This window comes from Hylobates moloch, unplaced genomic scaffold (assembly GCF_009828535.3).
Source record: "Hylobates moloch isolate HMO894 unplaced genomic scaffold, HMol_V3 SCAFFOLD_12, whole genome shotgun sequence".
In the NCBI taxonomy this organism is placed as follows: domain Eukaryota; kingdom Metazoa; phylum Chordata; class Mammalia; order Primates; family Hylobatidae; genus Hylobates; species Hylobates moloch.
In genome coordinates this window covers 15,866,428-15,884,451 of record NW_026652287.1, presented here as the reverse complement: position 1 = coordinate 15,884,451, position 18,024 = coordinate 15,866,428, and the positions used below count along the sequence as shown (strand labels likewise).

The following is an 18,024-nucleotide window of genomic DNA, read 5'->3' as shown; positions in this document are numbered from 1 at the left end:
TGAAGAGACTCTGGATTGGTTGCTCACACTCATCACGAGTTGAAATATCTGTCTGGGAGAGCCTTTGGAATCAGAAATGCAGTGCGCATAGATTGTGGCCATACTCTCCCATACCTCCACCCGAATAGGAAATCCATCTTTCCATTTGTTCGAGATTCTAGTCCAGAGAAGAAGAAAAAAACTTGGTATTTTACAAGCAAGATGAAGATGAAATTAGATATTTACTTTGTGAACTTTCCATTTAAAGATTTTAAATTAAAAAAATTGAAAGTTCACAAAGTAAATGTCTAATTTCATTTTCATTTTTACCTTAAACCTTTAACATTTTTAATATTTATGTGCTTCCTGGAGAAGTGTAGACACATAACTCGTGGAGACCAGTTTTCTGGGCTGTTGAGTGATGCTGACTCCCAAAGGGTCCATTGCTGTTGTGAGGGTTGCCGTCATTGTTAATGAATGCTTATTGAACACATGCTGCGTGTGCAATATCTGATTGGCACTGGAAACATAGAGATGAGTCAAATATCACATCTGCCTCGGGGATTACAGCCTTGTGGTCCTTAACAGCGACTTGGCGATGTAAAGGAGGCGTGTTGAGATGGAAACGAGGTCATAACAAGACCTTCATGATGAACTTGGTGAATTCCAGACTGATAGAAAATCATGTAGATAAATAAATGAGGAATGAACATTCAAATGCATTTTGTACATGTTTAACATTAAAATGGTATCCATACTTGATATAATTGTTAGTATATGGTTAATAATAAATAATAAATACAGTTCTTCTCACTTGTGAAAACCTTGAAGCACCTCCACAGAGCCCTACAGTTTCTCAAGACAGAGCGAGAAACCTCTGGCTTAGAGGCCTTTGAGGACTGGACCATCTCCGATACTCTGTACAAATGATGGGTTATTCTGTGAAAAGTGTCGTATGGAATATTGCTTCTTATTACAGAAGCCGTGATCTTTAGGATCTCTATGGATCCTGGAAGGGAGTGATAAAGTTATAGAATGTAAATATAGGGGTAAGTTCCTTTCAGCTACAGTCAAGATAGCAGTTGCATCACCACTGGAGACTGAGCCAAGGGTTCTGCAGTCAGGTAAACCTTAGGCAAGTCACTTGCTTCGGCGTCCCCATGTGGATACTGGAGCTAATACCCGAGAAAGGTAATGTGCTTTGTATGTGGCTGGTGCTCAGCATTTGTTAGGTTCCTCCTTCACCCCCCATCTCCCAGCTTTGGGGTCAGGTTGGAGTTCATTAGGCAAAGCCTGGGAGACAGCAGTCCAGGCAGAGGCGGCAGGGCCTGCGGAAGGGGGTTCCACCGGCTGGAAGCAGCGCCAGGTATATTCAGGCCTGCAGGAGCACCGGCAGCCCTGGGCTGCTGCAGGAGCCCTGCTGAAGCCATACCTGTAGGGATAGCGGCCCATGCTTCTTCACAGGATTCACTTTCCCAAGAATTGTTTTTGTTGTTGTTGTTTTGTTTTTTTGAGAGACGGAATCTCGTTCTATCACCTAGGCCAGAGTGCAGTGGCGCCATCTCAGCTCACTACAACCTCTGCCTCCTGGGTTCAAGCAATTCTCCTGCCTCAGCTTCCCCAGTAGCTGGGACTACAGGCGTGCGCCACCATGCCCAGCTAATTTTTATAATTTTTTAGTAGAGACAGGGTTTCACTACATGTTGGCCAGGCTGGTCTTGAACTCCTGGCTTCAGATGATCTGCCTTCCTTAGCCTCCCAAAGTGCTGGGATTACAGGTGTGAGCCACTGCGCCCAGCCCCCAAGAATTGTTTTAAAAGAATGCATTTATGGTAGAATGGGACAGGTCAATTTAGCTTCCATGCAGAACTAATGCAATAAGCTAATGTGAATGCTGTCACTTCATATGAAACCCTTCAAGATGCGAAGCCTTATTGGAGAGGGCTGGCACCAAGTCTTAAATATCTTTTGTCTTTATTCACACTTGCCTAGTTCCTGTATGCCAATAACATCTGTACCATTTTCTAATTTTTAAAGGAATCATTCAGTCTTCTTGAGACTGACAAAGTCTACAGAACCATTTAGATTGAAGAATATGATGTTCATTGCCTTTCTTCTCTTTTGGCTTTCAAATTAAGCTTAGAATGTTATTTAGAGCCTGGTTTTTCTTCCCCGATGATTTATGTGGAATTGCCTTCCTGGTTTACCATCCTATACCATGGAAGAGAAAGAACTTAGCACCAACTCCGTTTATTTCACCTTCACAGATGGGTATGGCTTTGGTTTGTTTGTGCCTGATGAGCCTGGGAGTAAATACTGCCCAGGCATTGTTAGTGTTAAAAATCAGCTCGTTCTCCAGTTCATGGGGAGCTAAGTGAGCCCTACTGGAAATGTTTGCCTTTGTTCCAGAGGTGAAAACACGAAAACACTAGTGCTGCAGAAGAGGCTGTGTGCTTCCCCTGCGTGTCCAGACAGTTGAGACTGTTGTTGGTTTGAGGCAGAGTAGGAGCAAGAGGGCACTCAGCAAATGGCCTATGTGAGTTGAATTTCTGAATATTTAAAACATTTTACTGTTTTCAAAATACACATCGCAGTTTAGACTCACAAAATATTACCAAGTAGAGAACTTTCACTTTTTATTCAGCACATAGATGACTATGATTTATTAATTTCCTCTGCACTTCAGTCTTCTATAAGGCACTGTGTTAGAAAGTGGGTTTGTAATTAACTTATTATTGAGTTGCAGATGAATCCTTCTAATGGACGCAAAGTTACTCTTTAAAGCATTCCCTCGGTGTGTTATTAATTTACAGGGTAAATCCCCTTTGTAGAGAGCAAAGGAAAACTGCTCAGCCCCCATCTGAGCGGTTGCATCCCAAACTAAGGGACTCAGGAGGAGCCATGAGGCTGAAGGTGCATTAAAATGAGGAAGTGGGCTGTGTCCAGGGAGCCGCTCTGCTGGACCTGGCTTCCAGCCTTAGCTTGCCTCTGCTGCAGGAGAACTGTGCCAGGGACGTGGGATGACCGACTGGCCCCAAACTGAATTCCTCATCCAGATTTCTTCGGGTCTTTGCAGGGTTAGGCCATCTGGCCCAGGTGCCTTCTTTGCACTCTGCTGTTTCCTTGGGTTGTGAACTCTTACTGTGATCTCATGATCACAGTAAGTTTTAAAAGTATGTTGAAAATGACATGAAAATAATCCCTCCCCGAGCGCATTTCCCCTTCCTGACTCGCCCCTGCCCTTTCTCCACCTTTATAGTCTTGTGGCACCTGTCCACTTGCCAGTGCACCTCCTCATGGTCCACTTCAGGTTTTCTCAGAGCACTGGCTGCATGGCGAGGAGCATGGGTAAGGCCGCGGTGCCCATCTTCAGCCTGGCCTTCTAGACTGTGGGGACTCAGGCCCCATCTTAGCTCCCAGCTCTCTAGTCCTGTGCTTCCAGAATGAGCCCCTTGCTCCAGCCAGGCCTCCAGCCAGGCCAGCGCCATCCTCATTGTGCCACATTCATTCCTGACTGGGGACTGGCACTAGCATCCCCTCTTCCTTTCCTGTCTCACCATGTCCTTTTGAAAAAGAGTCCTACTTAACAGAAGCAGCCTTACAAACTATCTGCCTCTCATTGAGCATCAGAGCTCTGGCACTGAGCTTGTACAGAACACAGGGTCTGCATCTCATTTTTTTTTTTTTTTTTGAGATGGAGTCTCGCTGTCTCCCAGCCTGGAGTGCAGTGGTGCGATCTCTGCTCACTGCAAGCTCCGCCTCCTGGGTTCACGCCATTCTCCTGCCTCAGCCTCCCGAGTAGCTGGGAGTACAGGCACCCGCCACCACGCCTGGCTTTTTGTATTTTTAGTAGAGACGTGGTTTCACCGTGTTAGCCAGGATGGTCTCGATCTCCTGACCTCATGATCCGCCCACCTCAGCCTCCCAAAGTGCTGGGATTACAGTCGTGAGCCACTGCACCCAGCCTGCATCTCATATTTTCATACCGGCACCACCCAGCACTATTGCCTCCCCAGATTGGCAGCAATTTGGAAGCAGGAAGTAAGCATTGATAGCTGAGTAATACTTACCAGTGTCATGGCTGAAGTTCTTCGTTAGCCTGAAAGGCAGTATAGGTGGAGCACAGGGGTTCTCACATGCCAGCATGCATCAGAATCTACAGGAGACCTGATGAAAACACTGAGCACTGGCCCCACCCCCAGAGCTTCTGACTCAGTGGGTCGAGGGTGGGGCCTGAGAATTTGCACGTCTAAGAAGTGCCCAGTGCAGCGGAGGCTGCTAGTCCTGGGACCATAGTTTGAGCACCCTGGGGTAGAGGTTTAAAGAGCATGAGCTTTGAGCCCACCCACCCAGGTTTGAATCCTGGTGCCAAAACTTCTAACTGGGCAAGAGGTTTGAGCTCTTTAGGGCCCCATATTCTCCTGTGTAAAGGGAGTAAAATCATGGTACCTACCTTACAGCACTGTGGAGGTCAGGTGAGATAATGCACCATAGCAGTGTTTTGCATGTAAGAGAATATTATAAATATTAGCTGTTATTAATAACTATTTTGGCAGGACAGGAAAGACATTGTGATATGGTCACAAAGTGGCACAGGAATGACACGAGCTGGGCTCCACCTAGTGCCACCTCAGCTCCTTTTGTTGCCCATGTAATTTGGGGCAAGCTGCTTAAAATTATTTAAGCCTCAGTTTCTTGATGCACAAAATGTAGGCAGTAGTATTTGTCTTCTCTCCCTCTTGGTGGTTGTGAGATTCAAATGGAAGGATATTCCGAAGGGATTTGTGTGAAAGGCATGTCCTGGGTATTACAAAGAGCTCATATGTGTAGTGTTCGTTTATGTGCAAAATGCTGCTAAGCACATCTCTGCCAATACCTCATGCACCATGTAGAGTGAGTAGAGGCCGTTATGCCTTAGGGAGCTGGGGGGAGCCCCTGGGGGGACCTGCTGCCCTCCACCAAAGGCCCTGATTATTCACTGCGGCTTCCCAGTCTCCCCCTGGGGCTATTTGTTTCAGTGATCTGATTTTAGCTGCCTGCCTGCCCTCTTCTAGAAGCTTTTGTCCAGTCTAACTTTGGGCCAAACTAGAAGTTGCCAGGCTAGTCAAAAGAAAATCGATAGCCAAGCTAGTGTAATATACTGAATTTCCTGTGCAATGTTCACCAAGTCCTGTCGGCATACAGATACTTGTACATTATGAGCATCTCATGGTAACCTTTTCATTTTCAAAATAGTATGCAAGTTGCCTTTAAAGAGTTCACTTCATAGTTTGCAGCCTCAGTTTTCACTCCGTAAGACAGATATAATAACCTTCTCTTGGTGATTCTTCCCGTGTGGTCAGTGTTGATGGCATTTTGACACGGCCCATGCTCTCTGTGGGGATGAGGCCTGTTGGGAGCATGAAGGAGGGTGTGAGGATTTTCAGCTCCCAGTCATACATTTGCACAATGGTTATCATCTCTTCACTGGACTCACTGCCCTGACATTAATATTCCCTGTTTGTGTTATGTGAGCATTAACCAGGTCTTCATGATCACATTTCTTACCCTTACACCAGCACTGAGACAAAAATGATCTCAAAGCAAAGAGAGAGCTATATTCTGCTCACTCCACAAAGTACGCCTGGCCTTCCTTTATTATTCCCAGCACCTACGGATGTGCTGAGAGAGAGAGATTGGCCCGTTTGGATGGTTTTTGCCTGGATTTGTACCCGAGTGTACTGTTGCTCTGTGGGTTCCTTTCAGGCTTAGGTCACAATAGGTGTTGGTTTGGCCTCACTCCGGTCCTTTGTAGACATCTGCCCACATCACAAAGCCCCCACGTTTGGCACAGCCTGCAGCAATTGGCACTGCCTCCCCGGGAAGAGTCCAGTCCTGGAACAGCGGGGGTTGCAGGTGCATTGGCACGTGGTGGTGGGGAGCGCACACAGGCCTTGCCTACCCAGCGCCTGGCGACGCTCAGCAACACCGTCCCATCCCTGAAATATCTTGGCCTGGTGGGCTTGTCACTCCAATTAAAACTTAAACATGAAAGCAGCTCAGGCTGCTTCTCCCTTTGTGCTGAATTTGAGCATGGACGGTGCCAGAAGCATGTGATGGAGACTGTTAAGGGGTGCCATGTTGCAGGGAACGTCGAGGGTGTCAGGGATCCATTTCTTCAAGATTTGCATCTTGCCGGTTGCTGCTGTGAAGTGCACCTGAAAGGCAAGCTTCTGTTTGCCAACAGAAAGTCACCTTTGGGATGGTGGTGAAAGTCATTTTCCACATGTTCACAGATACGGCCGTGTTACCAAGCCTCACGCTATGACTTATCTCTGGCAGGGACTTACAAAATAGTCTCTCTGGCTGATTGTCAAAAATTACATCATATCGGAGTAAACTGCTTTTAAATCAGACATCCATTATTCATGTATATTAACTGCTTTTTTATTTTTTTATTGGCTGTTTTGTGTATGATTTACTCTTTTCTCACTGGCTCCCCCTCTCTCCCCAGTTGTCTATCTTTCTCATCCCTGTTTTTTTAAAGTCTTAGCTCATCTGTGAATTTATAGAGACTGTTCACCTAGCTTTGTGCATGAACATTGATATGCACACCTTGCATTTTTGTAGTTCAGTTCCACGTTTCCATGGATCTTACTTCTGTTGGGTCAGAATAGCAATGTGGGTTGTTTACATGAGTAAATTCTACCATGAAGATGTACAGGACTTTTTCTTTTGTGTCTTTTGTTTTTTAAAAAGGAGCATCACTAGTCTTGTACATGAAGATCTGTACTGAATAAAAGTACCTGGCACTTAGCAAACAGCTGTATACATTGCAGTTGGTGGACAGCAAATCGACTTTGTGTGTTTATTTGTATGCGTGAAGCCTGTCTTTACTGTAAGGCCAGCATAGCAGTTGCCTGTAAGGGGTAGATACACACAGTCATGTGCAGTGTGTATTCATCTGCTCATTCTTTCATCAACTGTATACTGAGCCCCTCCTATGTGCCAAACACTGCACAGGTATCCAAAGGAGCTTCTGTTCCTTCCAGACAGTAGTGCAGGGGGCGGGGGGCGCACCCTGGGCATCTGGCATCTTCATGGTTATGGTATTTTTTCCTGATTCATGGCATTTGACTGGTTGGAATAAAGACTAGGTACAGATTATTCTATGTATTTAACCTCCAAATCAGCATTGTTGTTTTCGCAGACAGCATCTGGATTCTTTTATGCTCATTACTTGAATCTTTGTTAACTGTTTCTTCCAGCACCTCAGACCCTTTTTCTGGAATGATTTTCTGTCTCCCAAAAGTGCATTCTTTAGAAGTTTCTTTCATAAGGACTTGGTCACAAGTGTTTTCTGTGTTTCTTTCTTACAGCACCTTCATTTCATCCTTATCCTTGAAAGGTAGTTTCGCTAGTCTTTTATAGTTCTAGCTTGACAGTTATTTTCACTCAGCCTTTGAGGATATGACTGGTTTTGCCTTCCACTGACACTACTGACGAGTTGGCTGTCAGTCTGTCATTCTCTTTTAGGACTTTCTCTCCTTTTGACTGCTTTTAAGATCTTCTCCTTGTCTTTAATTTTCTGTGGTTTCATGCCACTGTCTCTTTGTGTGTCTGGGATTTATTTATTTATTTTTATCCTGTCTGGGACTTCTTGTGTGTCCCTCCTTTCAGTTGTAGAGAATTCTCGGCCCTTATCTTACTGGAAATGTATTGCGATGCTCTGCATGGAGCTCAGGGGAGGTGTGCATGAAGGCAGCTTCTCCCCTCCTCCGTGCTGCTCACTGCCCATTTTAGATTTCCCATCTCTCTCTCTGTTGCATTCCGCCTAATTCCTCAACTCGGTATTCCAGTCCACAGTTTCTCTCTCGGACTTCTTATTTCTTGCTTATCTCATCCATTGACTTTTTAATTTCTAGAAATTCTCTGCTTTATTTTTCAAATCTGCTTAATCCGATTTCCTACTTTTTATCCTCTCCCTCTTTTATCTGTAAACATTTTCAGCATGCTTATCTTGTATTCTTTATTTGATCTTGCCTGGAAGTCTAATTCTTGTTTTTCTGTCTCACATATGATAAATCACTTCTTGCTGTATTTGGATTTTTTTAATTGTGAGCTAATACTCAGTTGATCCTGATTTGTAGGTTTCTTAAAAGGGGCCTGAGTTGAGATTGTTTCCCTCCTGAGAAGATTCTGCTGAGGTACCGGGAGGTATGTTACCAACCCGAAAATACTTTATTAGGCTTGGATTCTTTTAGCCTTGCAGGTGGTGTAAACTCAAACCCAGAACTTGTGTGGGGGCAGACATGTGACTGCAGACTGTTTTCCACCCTGAACTGAACCTGAGGCAGACATGTTTCTGGGTAAGCTCTCTGCACCAGTAGATACTTTCCCCATCTTGCTCGCTTTTTACTGAATGTATGTAGCCCTGCAGGGATCCAACTGTAGGTTCTACTTCATGCTGGGCAGATGCTTGGTCTCCTGTTTCCCCAGCTCTCCAGGCTCCTAACACTGGAGGGAGGGCCCAAACTAGCCCCTGGCTTGAATGCTCTCTTACCTTCCTGGGTTTCGTGCTCTCTCCATTTTGGGCTTCTGTGAATTTCTGTGATTGCTTATTAAACAGAATGTCTGAAGGACTGTTTGATGATAGGCTGAGTCTTACCCAGCATGGTCACTGTTTGTAAATGGCAAGGTTTTCCAGACATTGTCTGCCATGTCGTCAGAGGTGGGACTGTCGGACTGGATGTAGTTGCGGCACTCTGGCATCTGGATAGTATGAAGAGATCTCTGTGGAACCATCTTCTATTTTGGGTAGGATGGAGCAGTTCCTTTGTACATACCAGCAGCAAGATCCAGGAGTGGAGGAAGGTGTTAAGCACTAAAAGCAACATCGGAATATCTTTGGGGTCTGAGACTATAGGAAGCTCTGGATTTGCCTGGCATTGTGTACCAATCAGTGAGCTTCCAAACACAAACGCAGGCACTTAGTGAGATGCAGGAATGTGTAACTGACACTGTACCTGGCATGTGCTGCCGTCTAATAATTGCCACATGAATGAATGAATGAATGATAGGATCTCTGCCCCCAGGAACCTTAGAGTTAGGAACCTTAGAGTTGAAGCCTAGGAGGAGTGTTACAACGTGTAGTGTGATGCGGTGTGGTGCTTGGTAATAGTGCTGCAGAGCCTCCCCTGATTTGCTGGAGTCACTGCCTCCTCCCCTCCAGTATCTGAGAACCACAGATCTGGGGAAGAGCCGGAAGAAGACAAGACACAGGTCAGGGTGGCCTTGTCGAAACACCACGTGACACGTGCAGACAGCAAGGACTCTCAGCACTGACCAGGGGAACGGGCACTGTGTGCCGAGGACATCATGGAGAAGAGAGCACAAAGGCAGCTGGAGTGGACGGAAAAGAAGAGAGCAGGCGGTTTAACTGCCTCACTGCCCAGCATCTGGCTTCTGATCACGACTTCCCCATTCAGAAGAGCCAAGAGCCACATATGTAAGGTAGTGTTGGAGATAGGTTACCAGGGATCAGAAAAGAAAGTGGGTAGATGGTGTCATCTCCAGGAAGTGTAGTCACATCTTCCTCTCGTGCCTCTTCTCTTATACTCCGCTCAGCCCAGCACAGCACCTCCTAACCTTTGGCTCTCTTTGCCACTGCCCTTTTTTAAATGACGGCCAACAAATCATCTTCAATTGAAAAAGCTTTTAAAATGCTATTGTCTTGGAAGGAAGCCTTCCGACTCCTCCTGAGCTCTCTGGACAGACAGTGCTGGGCTTCTGGGGAGCTGAGCCAGCTGCTGGGGTGGTTGGTGGTGGTTTAATGCCTGTAGCAGGTATTTCAGTATGAAGACTCAGTATTTCGGTAAAATTAAAACACAGAGTTCCTTTCCTCATTCATCAGTATAGGACCAAAATTCTGAGAGGGTAAGGCTCTATAATCTCTTCACAGTGATTTCAGTATGCAAGTGGTTCATGATTAATTATGAGGGTGATAGCCCCCAATTTAGGAAAAGCTTGCAGTGTTAATCCATTACTTACTGGGTGAAGGAAGAAGTTGGTCTGCCTTGAGCTCACCCCGCCTCCCACCCTGCCCCCTGCCCCCACAGGGACAAGAGCCATCTCTCAGCTCTTTCCTTCACAGTTTGCCTGGAAAGCCAGTCCAGGCCACACCTGGATGCTGCGGGGCCTGCCTGCCCATGGCGGTGGCTGATGCCTCCCAGTTGTTGGGCCTGTAGCTGGCGTCTCCTTCCTGACTCTGGACCGCTGCCCCTGCTGCTTAAGACACCAGCTGCCAGGACATGGCTAGAAGATGATCGGTGGGTCTCCTCAGAGAGGCAGGCCCCGTCCATGGAGGAGCAGGACAGCTGGCGGTCAGGCCTCAGCTGGGGAAGAGGCAGGCTCTGTTAGCTGGCAGCAGGCTGGGACTTCTGCACGTCACCCAGCGTCCCTGCACGTTCATTCCAGTGCCTAGAAAATGATAAATATCTGTTGGCCAGCTCTTGAATGAATCACAGCATTATTTATTTTATCTAAAAATTATAAACAATCCATATGGAATTGTGTATCCAGAGAAATTCTACACAACCATTAAAAAGAACAAGATCTATCTATAGGTATTGACACGTAGGGAAAAGGAGTTGTGAAATAATCCCATTTAGGAAAAATATGTGTATACACAGACAGATGTGCAGAAGAAAAGTCTAGAAGTATACATATCAAACTGTTAAAAGTGGTGGTATCTGAGAGAGGAATATACAGAGGGCTACCACTTTATAGAATTCTATTATGTTAGAATTTGTTGTAAGATGTATCATATTTGAAATCAGAAAAAGATTTTTAGAAATAGATTTCAGATACATCAGAATCATTGACAAAATTGCAAGTTAAGATTCTAAAACTAGGATTTATGGAAATACTTTAAGATCTCTAAGGAAAAAAAAACAGATGAATAGAGAACTTTCTGCTAGAGTTCTTTTTAAAGATAGTGCTTGCTTTTCCCCCGTCGCCTTCTAGGTCTACCTGGAAGCCAAAGAGGAGGAAAACTTCCCTGTGTCATGCATTTCCTATAGTTACCATTGTAAAACACACAACCAGCCTCAACATGGTTTAGCTGTTTTAGCTAATTCTTACAGAAACATCTAATGCCTGCAAAAATTTGCTCTGTAATCACTGTTCAAGTTCTTCTCTAATATATACCTGGTACTTAAAAGGAACCATCCTCAACATCATCTTTGGCAGCCGCATTAGTGCAGAATATTTTCTCCGGGATTTGAGCTGGGGTAGGTTTTTCCAGCATATCTGTACACCTCTGAGAATGAGTCAAGTGGCCATGGGTTGAGACTCACCCAACTAGGGCAATAAAGAGAAAAATTAGTCTAATGCATGGTCTTAACAAGAGGGAGAGTGTGAGCATGAATAATTAATCTCACTAGTCTATGGCAATCAGATAAAATGAAGTCCCATTTGCTCAACCTTATTAAAAGAGAGAGAGTGTGTGGGAGGGAGGGAGAAATGGTAAAGGTCGTTAAGGGACTTGTAACATGGAAAGAACTGCCTTTGAGATGGGTAATGTGTTTTCTAATCTCTGTGGTCTTTAACTAAACGTCATGGTAAAGGTACTCTTCAGATAGTTCTGATTCGTTGAATTATTAAACATTTTAGAAAATACTGGACTCTGGACTACTAACTTAGATGTCTTTATGATGAATTTGCAGAGAGTCTTTTTGGAAAGGGATTACATCTCACTATATCACTAAGAAATAATTTATCCACTTGTCAAAAGAGAACAACTGGAAGACATAAAGACATATGAACCTACTCAGTATCAGATTTCAGTTCTTAGATTTACCATCAACATTTTACTGACTTAAAGGCCTTACCTTCCTGCTACAGAAGTTGAAGTATTTTAAAAACAAGAGAATATTGAGTCCAAATTTTTGAACACTCTATAATGATAAGTAGATGCAGAATACTACTTTCTCGCTCTGTCACCCAGGCTGGAGTGCAGTGGCGCAATCTCGGCTCACTGCAAGCTCTGCCTCCTGGGTTCACGCCATTCTCCTGCCTCAGCCTCTCCGACCGCCACCACGCCCAGTTAATTTTTTTGTATTTTTAGTAGAGATGGGGTTTCACCGTGGTCTCAATCTCCTGACCTCGTGATCCACCCGCCTCAGCCTCCCAAAGTGCTGGGATTACAAGCGTGAGCCACCGTGCCCAGCCGAATACTACTTTTATAATAGAATGTGAGGTTGCTCTTTTTATTTTCTCCCTCCAGGTGCCGATTTTATGTAATTTTTAGGTTATTCTCTGAAGATAAGAGATTTGGTTATTTCTATATACTTACTTGGAAGAATAAATTTACTCTTGATATTTTAAAAGTTTTGAAATTTTCTGCGTCAGAAATGTTTCTTTTCAACTGCAATTGTTCTCTGTAGTCTTTATAGATTAAGAGGGCATTTTAAAATTTGAAATTGTCCTTTTTCCTTCCAGATGCTGTTAGCGATAGTTAATATTACAGTGTTGTTTTGACCATTAGAAACTTCCAAAGATTCACTCGTTAGAAATGTGTGTTGACAGGATTATTTTCAAGGTAGAGAATATTTTATTTATTATTTACTTCTCAATACTAAAGTAAAAATCTGTATCCTGGTAAGTGATAAATGTATAGGCTGACAAGAAGAAACGCACATCATTTCCATGTGTGTGCTGAGAGGAGAAATCTTTCTACAAAATATTACTATTAAAACCTTTGGCTGAGGCCAGGTGTGGTGGCTCATGCCTGTAATCTCAGCATTTTGGGAGGCTGAGGTGGGAGGATCACTTGAGGTCAGGAGATCAAGACCAGCCTGGCCAAAATTAGCCAGGCGCTGTGGCGGGTGCCTGTAGTCCCACTTACTCAGGAGGCTGAGGCAGGAGAATCACTTGAACCCGGGAGGCGGAGGTTACAGTGAGCCAAGATTGCACCACTGCACTCCAGCCTGGGCGATAGAGTGAGACTCAGTCTCAAAAGCAAAAAACAGAAACCTCTGGCTGGGTGCAGTGGCTCATGCCTGTAATGACAGCACTTTGGGAGGCCAAGGCAGGGGGATCGCTTGAGCTCAAAAGTTTGAGACCAGGCTGGGCAACATAGTTAGACCCCTTCTCTACTTAAAAAATTTTTTAAAAAAGATAGCAGGCCGTGGTGTTACACACACATAGCCCCAGCTACTCGGGAGGCTGAGTGGGAGAATTGCCTGAGCCCAGGAATTTGAGGCTACAGTGAGCTATGATGTTGCCACTGCACTCCAGCCTGGATGACAGAGCAAGACCCTGTCCCCGCCCCCCCCAAAAAAAAACCAAAAACTTTTGAGTTCATTAATTTAAAAATATCAACCACATGATCTCCAGGATAGAAAGTATGCTCAGAACTTGGTGTGTGTTTGTGTGTGTTAACGAGGAGTCTTCCGAATGTGAACTGGGGGCAAGGACTGTGTCCTCAGCACCTACGACAGTGACTGACACATAGCAAGCATTTACTGTTCTTTGAATTAAGTTGAATTGAATTAATACTTTTTAAGCAAAAAACATAAATTTCCCCCCGCTGGAGAGAAGACACAGAGGTGTTCTAATATAACAATACATTGTCTGGAAATCAGGGGTATCTTCTTATTTACTTTCATACCCTGTGGAACAGAGCATCCTAACATTAGCAAGCAGAGAGTGAAGAGAAAAGTGTTTGGGAGTGAGTTTGTGTTTTGGTTTATAGTTCAGTCCGAAGGAAGCATCCAGTGGCTATGCGAGCTTCATTGTCCTGGTCCTTGTACTATTCTTTCTTTTCCCGCCTGTGACGTAAATTCAGGTGAGAACTCATGCTGGCTCATCTGCAAGCTTCCTGATGCCTTGCGAGCTTTCCCATTCGTTCCAAATCAGAAGCAGTCAGTGGCCCCATGGTTTCCAGACGGCTTTCTCTTTGTTAAGAAATTAGAATACCTGATTTCCCCACGTTTTCCTTGTGGCCAGAGTGTGCACCTTGGCCTGAGGAATTCGCTGGATTTCCTTCTCTCTTCCTTTGCATTTCTTTTTGGCACTCTAATAGCCACGTCCCTATACTATCAGTAACCTGAAAAAGATCAGGAAATTAAGTGGCAGAACATCTTCACTGGAGCTGAGTGGTAAGGATCATGCCCTCCACGATGGTGAAATGAAAGTGTTTGATGTCGGCCTGGTGTATGGAATTATGGGTCCACACATTTCTCTTCCTCTTTCAGATCCTGGTGTATAGCCTGGAAGCAGGACGCCGCCTCTTGAAGCTGGGTAACGTTCTCCGTGACTTCACGTGTGTCAACCTCAGCGACAGCCCTGCCAACCTCATGGTCAGTGGCAACATGGACGGGAGGTACGTGAGTTGGAAGGGCATTGCCTTGCAGCCCCACGGCTTCTGCCAAGGCCCGGCCTCCTGGCCCCCACTGCGCTGCTCTCACTGCCCGGTTCTCACTCAACAGCTCTGCCCACCTGAGTTCAGCCCTGATCCCATAAACACTCTAGACTCGGAGAACAAAGTCCTGTATTAGGTAATAGTTGGATGTAGCTATGTCTCTGCTTCATTTCTGAAGCACCACGGGAAGGTTTTCTTTTAAGCCATTTGGTGGACGCAGTTGGTAGAAGGTCCAGGGAGACCACTTGGAATATCTTTTGTCCCCTGCTGCAAAATTTGTTTGGCACTTGAAAGCTCACTTTCTAATATTAAAAACAATAACCTAAGGGATGAATCATGTTCAACAAAATAGGGTTTCCTGCCAAATGATGTCAAGAGTGTATTTCAGAACACGGTGGTGTCCCTCTGGTGATGGAGGGAAAGAGAGACTTCATGTGAACAGATTCCAGTTTCTATTTAGCTGATTAGCAGCCTTCTCTTTAACGCATTGGCTTAGGGAGTCAGATTTTCCCAGTACAGGGGCCTGTGCCAGCCCCGGGCGCCCCAGGAACCATCAGCACGAAAGGATTAAAGTGTTTGAAAAGACCCTCTGAGTCCAAATTTTAGGTTTCTCCCCCCTCTTCTTTCCTTGTTTTTTTCTTTTCTTTTTTTTTTTGGCCAGTTATCTGCTGTGTCTGATCCAGTGCCCTGAAGAGAGGTAGCATGGCTGAGGGCCAGGGGCTGCTGGCGCCCCCTCCCCTGGGCCCGGCCCCGGGCTGCAGGTGGCGGGCTGCTCGGAGGCGGGTGTCAGATCGTGAGGCGGGTACTCCTCTGTGCCAGATCCCAGGCCTCTGTCCCACCAGTGCAGCAGCTTGCAAAAATAGTTATTCTGTCAAATAATATTTTCAACTCCCGACCTTCACCTCTAGATACCCACCCCCAATTTAGAGCAAGGAAATGATGTGAGTCTGCTTTATTGGGAAGAAAAATAAGGCCTCCTAAAATGGCTGATGTTCCTGGTGCTTGAGAACTGAACTCCTCAGTGTGTGTGGGGGGCACGCACTGAGCTAGTAGTTCTCTTTAGAAACTAGGCTTGATAAGTGGCCCCACATGTGGCACGGCAAAAGAATCAAGTCAGTTTGTAGCTTTAATCCCGCATTTTAGTTTTCAGGTTGAGCTATACAGAGGCTCCAAGCTCCTCTCCTAGGATCTGCACACAGGGACCTGGCAGCTGCTTGTTTTTGAGGAGAGGCGATGTGGAGAGCTCTTTGGGATGGTAGATGATGCTCAGAGTTTGCTTGCAGTGTGAACATTTATATCTTCAGCCACAGTTAGGCTCACCGGAAACCAGAAGGGTGTTGCGGAGAAGAAACCTCTGTTTTCTGCATAATTTCAAAAATATTAAGAAAAAAATTCTACAAAGTTCCAAAAAGCAAAACTTGAATTTGCAGCAAGCCAAGTACTATGTTGAATCATAATGAAGCGATGTGTAGGCATTGTATTAGCTATTATAAGTAATCTAGAGATGGTTTTTATGGAAGGATGTGTGTAGGTTATATGCAAATACCACACCATTTTATATGTAAAGGGGGACTTGAGCATCTGTAGATTGTGGAATTGCAGGGGGTCTTGAAACCAATCCCCCATGGATACTGAGGGCTGACTATATACACTCAGTAAGGTGACTTTTGCTCTGGAGCAGGCTGCCTCATTATATACGCACTGCCAGGGAGGTGTTCCATGCATAGTGTCAAAGGGCTCTCTGGTCAGTTTGCAGTCCAAATCTGACTATGTTAAGTCCATTTTATCAGTGAGCCAATGTTACATTTTTTTTAAAAATGCTCTGTCTCTGTGGATGAAAAGAACAGACTAGTGACTTAGAGTTGGAGGTGGGGCATCCAAATTGGCATTTAACCAGTGTGAGTCCTAGAGCAGTGCCAGCTGTGTGCCCACTGCTGGCACATTAGGGGCCAGCCATCATATGTAAGAATACTCCCTGAGTCAGGGTTGCTCGGTCAGCAGCTTAGAATATATGGGTTTAAAATCTGTTGTTTTAATAAAAATTGCACATCTAGAAGAAAGGAATGAGGAAGCTAGACTAAGTGTGGTAGAGGGAAGTCTTACATTTTTTCCCCAGAGGTTTAATAGCTATGAGTAAGATCTCATTAGAGATGCTGGCCCAGGCTTGTATAGCTTATGTTTTATGTCAAAAGTGGGAGTAAGGGGTGAAATATTATGAAGAGAACTATGTCCTTGGCTGTCACTTAACTGACTGATGCGATTTTTTACAAACCCTAGAACCTTCCTATTTTATTTTAAAAACTTAATTCCCACTGCATTCTCTTAGTGCTTTATAAATAACCTGGGAATGAGATGAACTCTAAAGGTACATAAAACTGCCTCAGATTAAGACAAAAATGTTTTCATTAAAGGAATCAGTTTTAAGTAGTTTGCAAACATGGGTGGAATTTTGCAAGGAGTTTTATTTTGGGGGTGTGGGGGACAGTGGGCTTAAAGTAAAAATGAAAAAGTATCCTATCAAGAAAAACCAGACGCTTGAGGTCAGGAGTTCAAGGTCAGCCTGGCCAGATGGTGAAACCCCGTCTCTACTAAAATATAAAAATTAGCCACGCATGGTGGCTCATGCCTGTAATCCCAGCTACTCGGGAGGCTGAGGCAGGAGAATCGCTTGAACTCAGGAGGCAGAGGTTGCAGTGAGCCGAGATCACACCACTGCACTCCAGCCTGGGTGACAGAGCGAGACTCCATCTCAAAAAATAAAGAAAAACTAAAAAATAAACGGAGTCTGATGAAGAGCAAGAGAAAGATTGGGGTGGAAACTGAGTTAATGTTAGAGTATGCTTTTCCCTTGCTGGGAGGGAAGGCTTGTAAAGATGGGAGCAGAGAGAAAAGTGAGATTTTGCATAAGAGTTTTATCAGTGTAGATTAATGAGTTTTTCTGAATGCTTATTTTGTCTCTTCTCGCTAAGACTAAGAAGAAAGAGCAATGAGTAATGGTATGGGGAGTGATGCACATCGGCGTTAGGACTGGCTGCTCACGTCCATTCCACTTACCACGCTCTCTGGTACTCGGTGGGTGCCTAGCACAGTATATTTTCTATTTATTCTAAGATGTACGTTTAAAAAAAAAATTTTTCACATCTATGAAATCAGAATGGACTTTTACAATAGCATCATAAAATGGCAGCATTTTTAAAAGTTACACAAAGTAATGATGCTTCTTGGAATCAGTGGTGTTTTCAATGAAATGAAAGTATATTCACTGAAGGCAACAATGAATTAATAGCTTAGGAATTGGGACATATATGAGAAGCTTGAATGAGTCACTAAGGAAAAGTCTGCAGGAAGTAATCACTTGTTTTTTTAGTTTAAACCCTATCTGGGGTTTATTAAGCATTTAGAATCTGTATATTTATGTCTTTCACTAAATTTGGAGTTTCCTGCCATTATTTCCTCAAATAGTTTTTCTGAATAATCCCTTTCTCCTCTCCTTCCGATAACCTCAATAATGTAAATATTAAACCTTGTGAAATTTTCCAACAGGACACCAAAGCTCTGTTCATGTTCTTTCCCAAACCTTCCTTTCTGTTCCTCAGACTGCATCATCTCCGTTGCTCTAACTTCAGGTTTATGGACTCTTT

General features: G+C 44.5%; 1 protein-coding gene across 6 annotated transcripts in view; it reads left to right on the top strand.

Annotated features, from left to right (window-relative positions):
* The window catches only part of FBXW8 (F-box and WD repeat domain containing 8), a 120,995-nt gene that overhangs the window by 84,764 nt on the left and 18,207 nt on the right, over positions 1–18,024 (top strand). For all 6 annotated transcript variants that reach the window (XM_058424770.1, XM_058424766.1, XM_058424769.1 and 3 more), the window contains one exon: positions 14,217–14,344. In XM_058424770.1, coding sequence (XP_058280753.1) covers positions 14,217–14,344 — 128 coding nt within the window. The remainder of the gene's footprint in view (positions 1–14,216; positions 14,345–18,024) is intronic.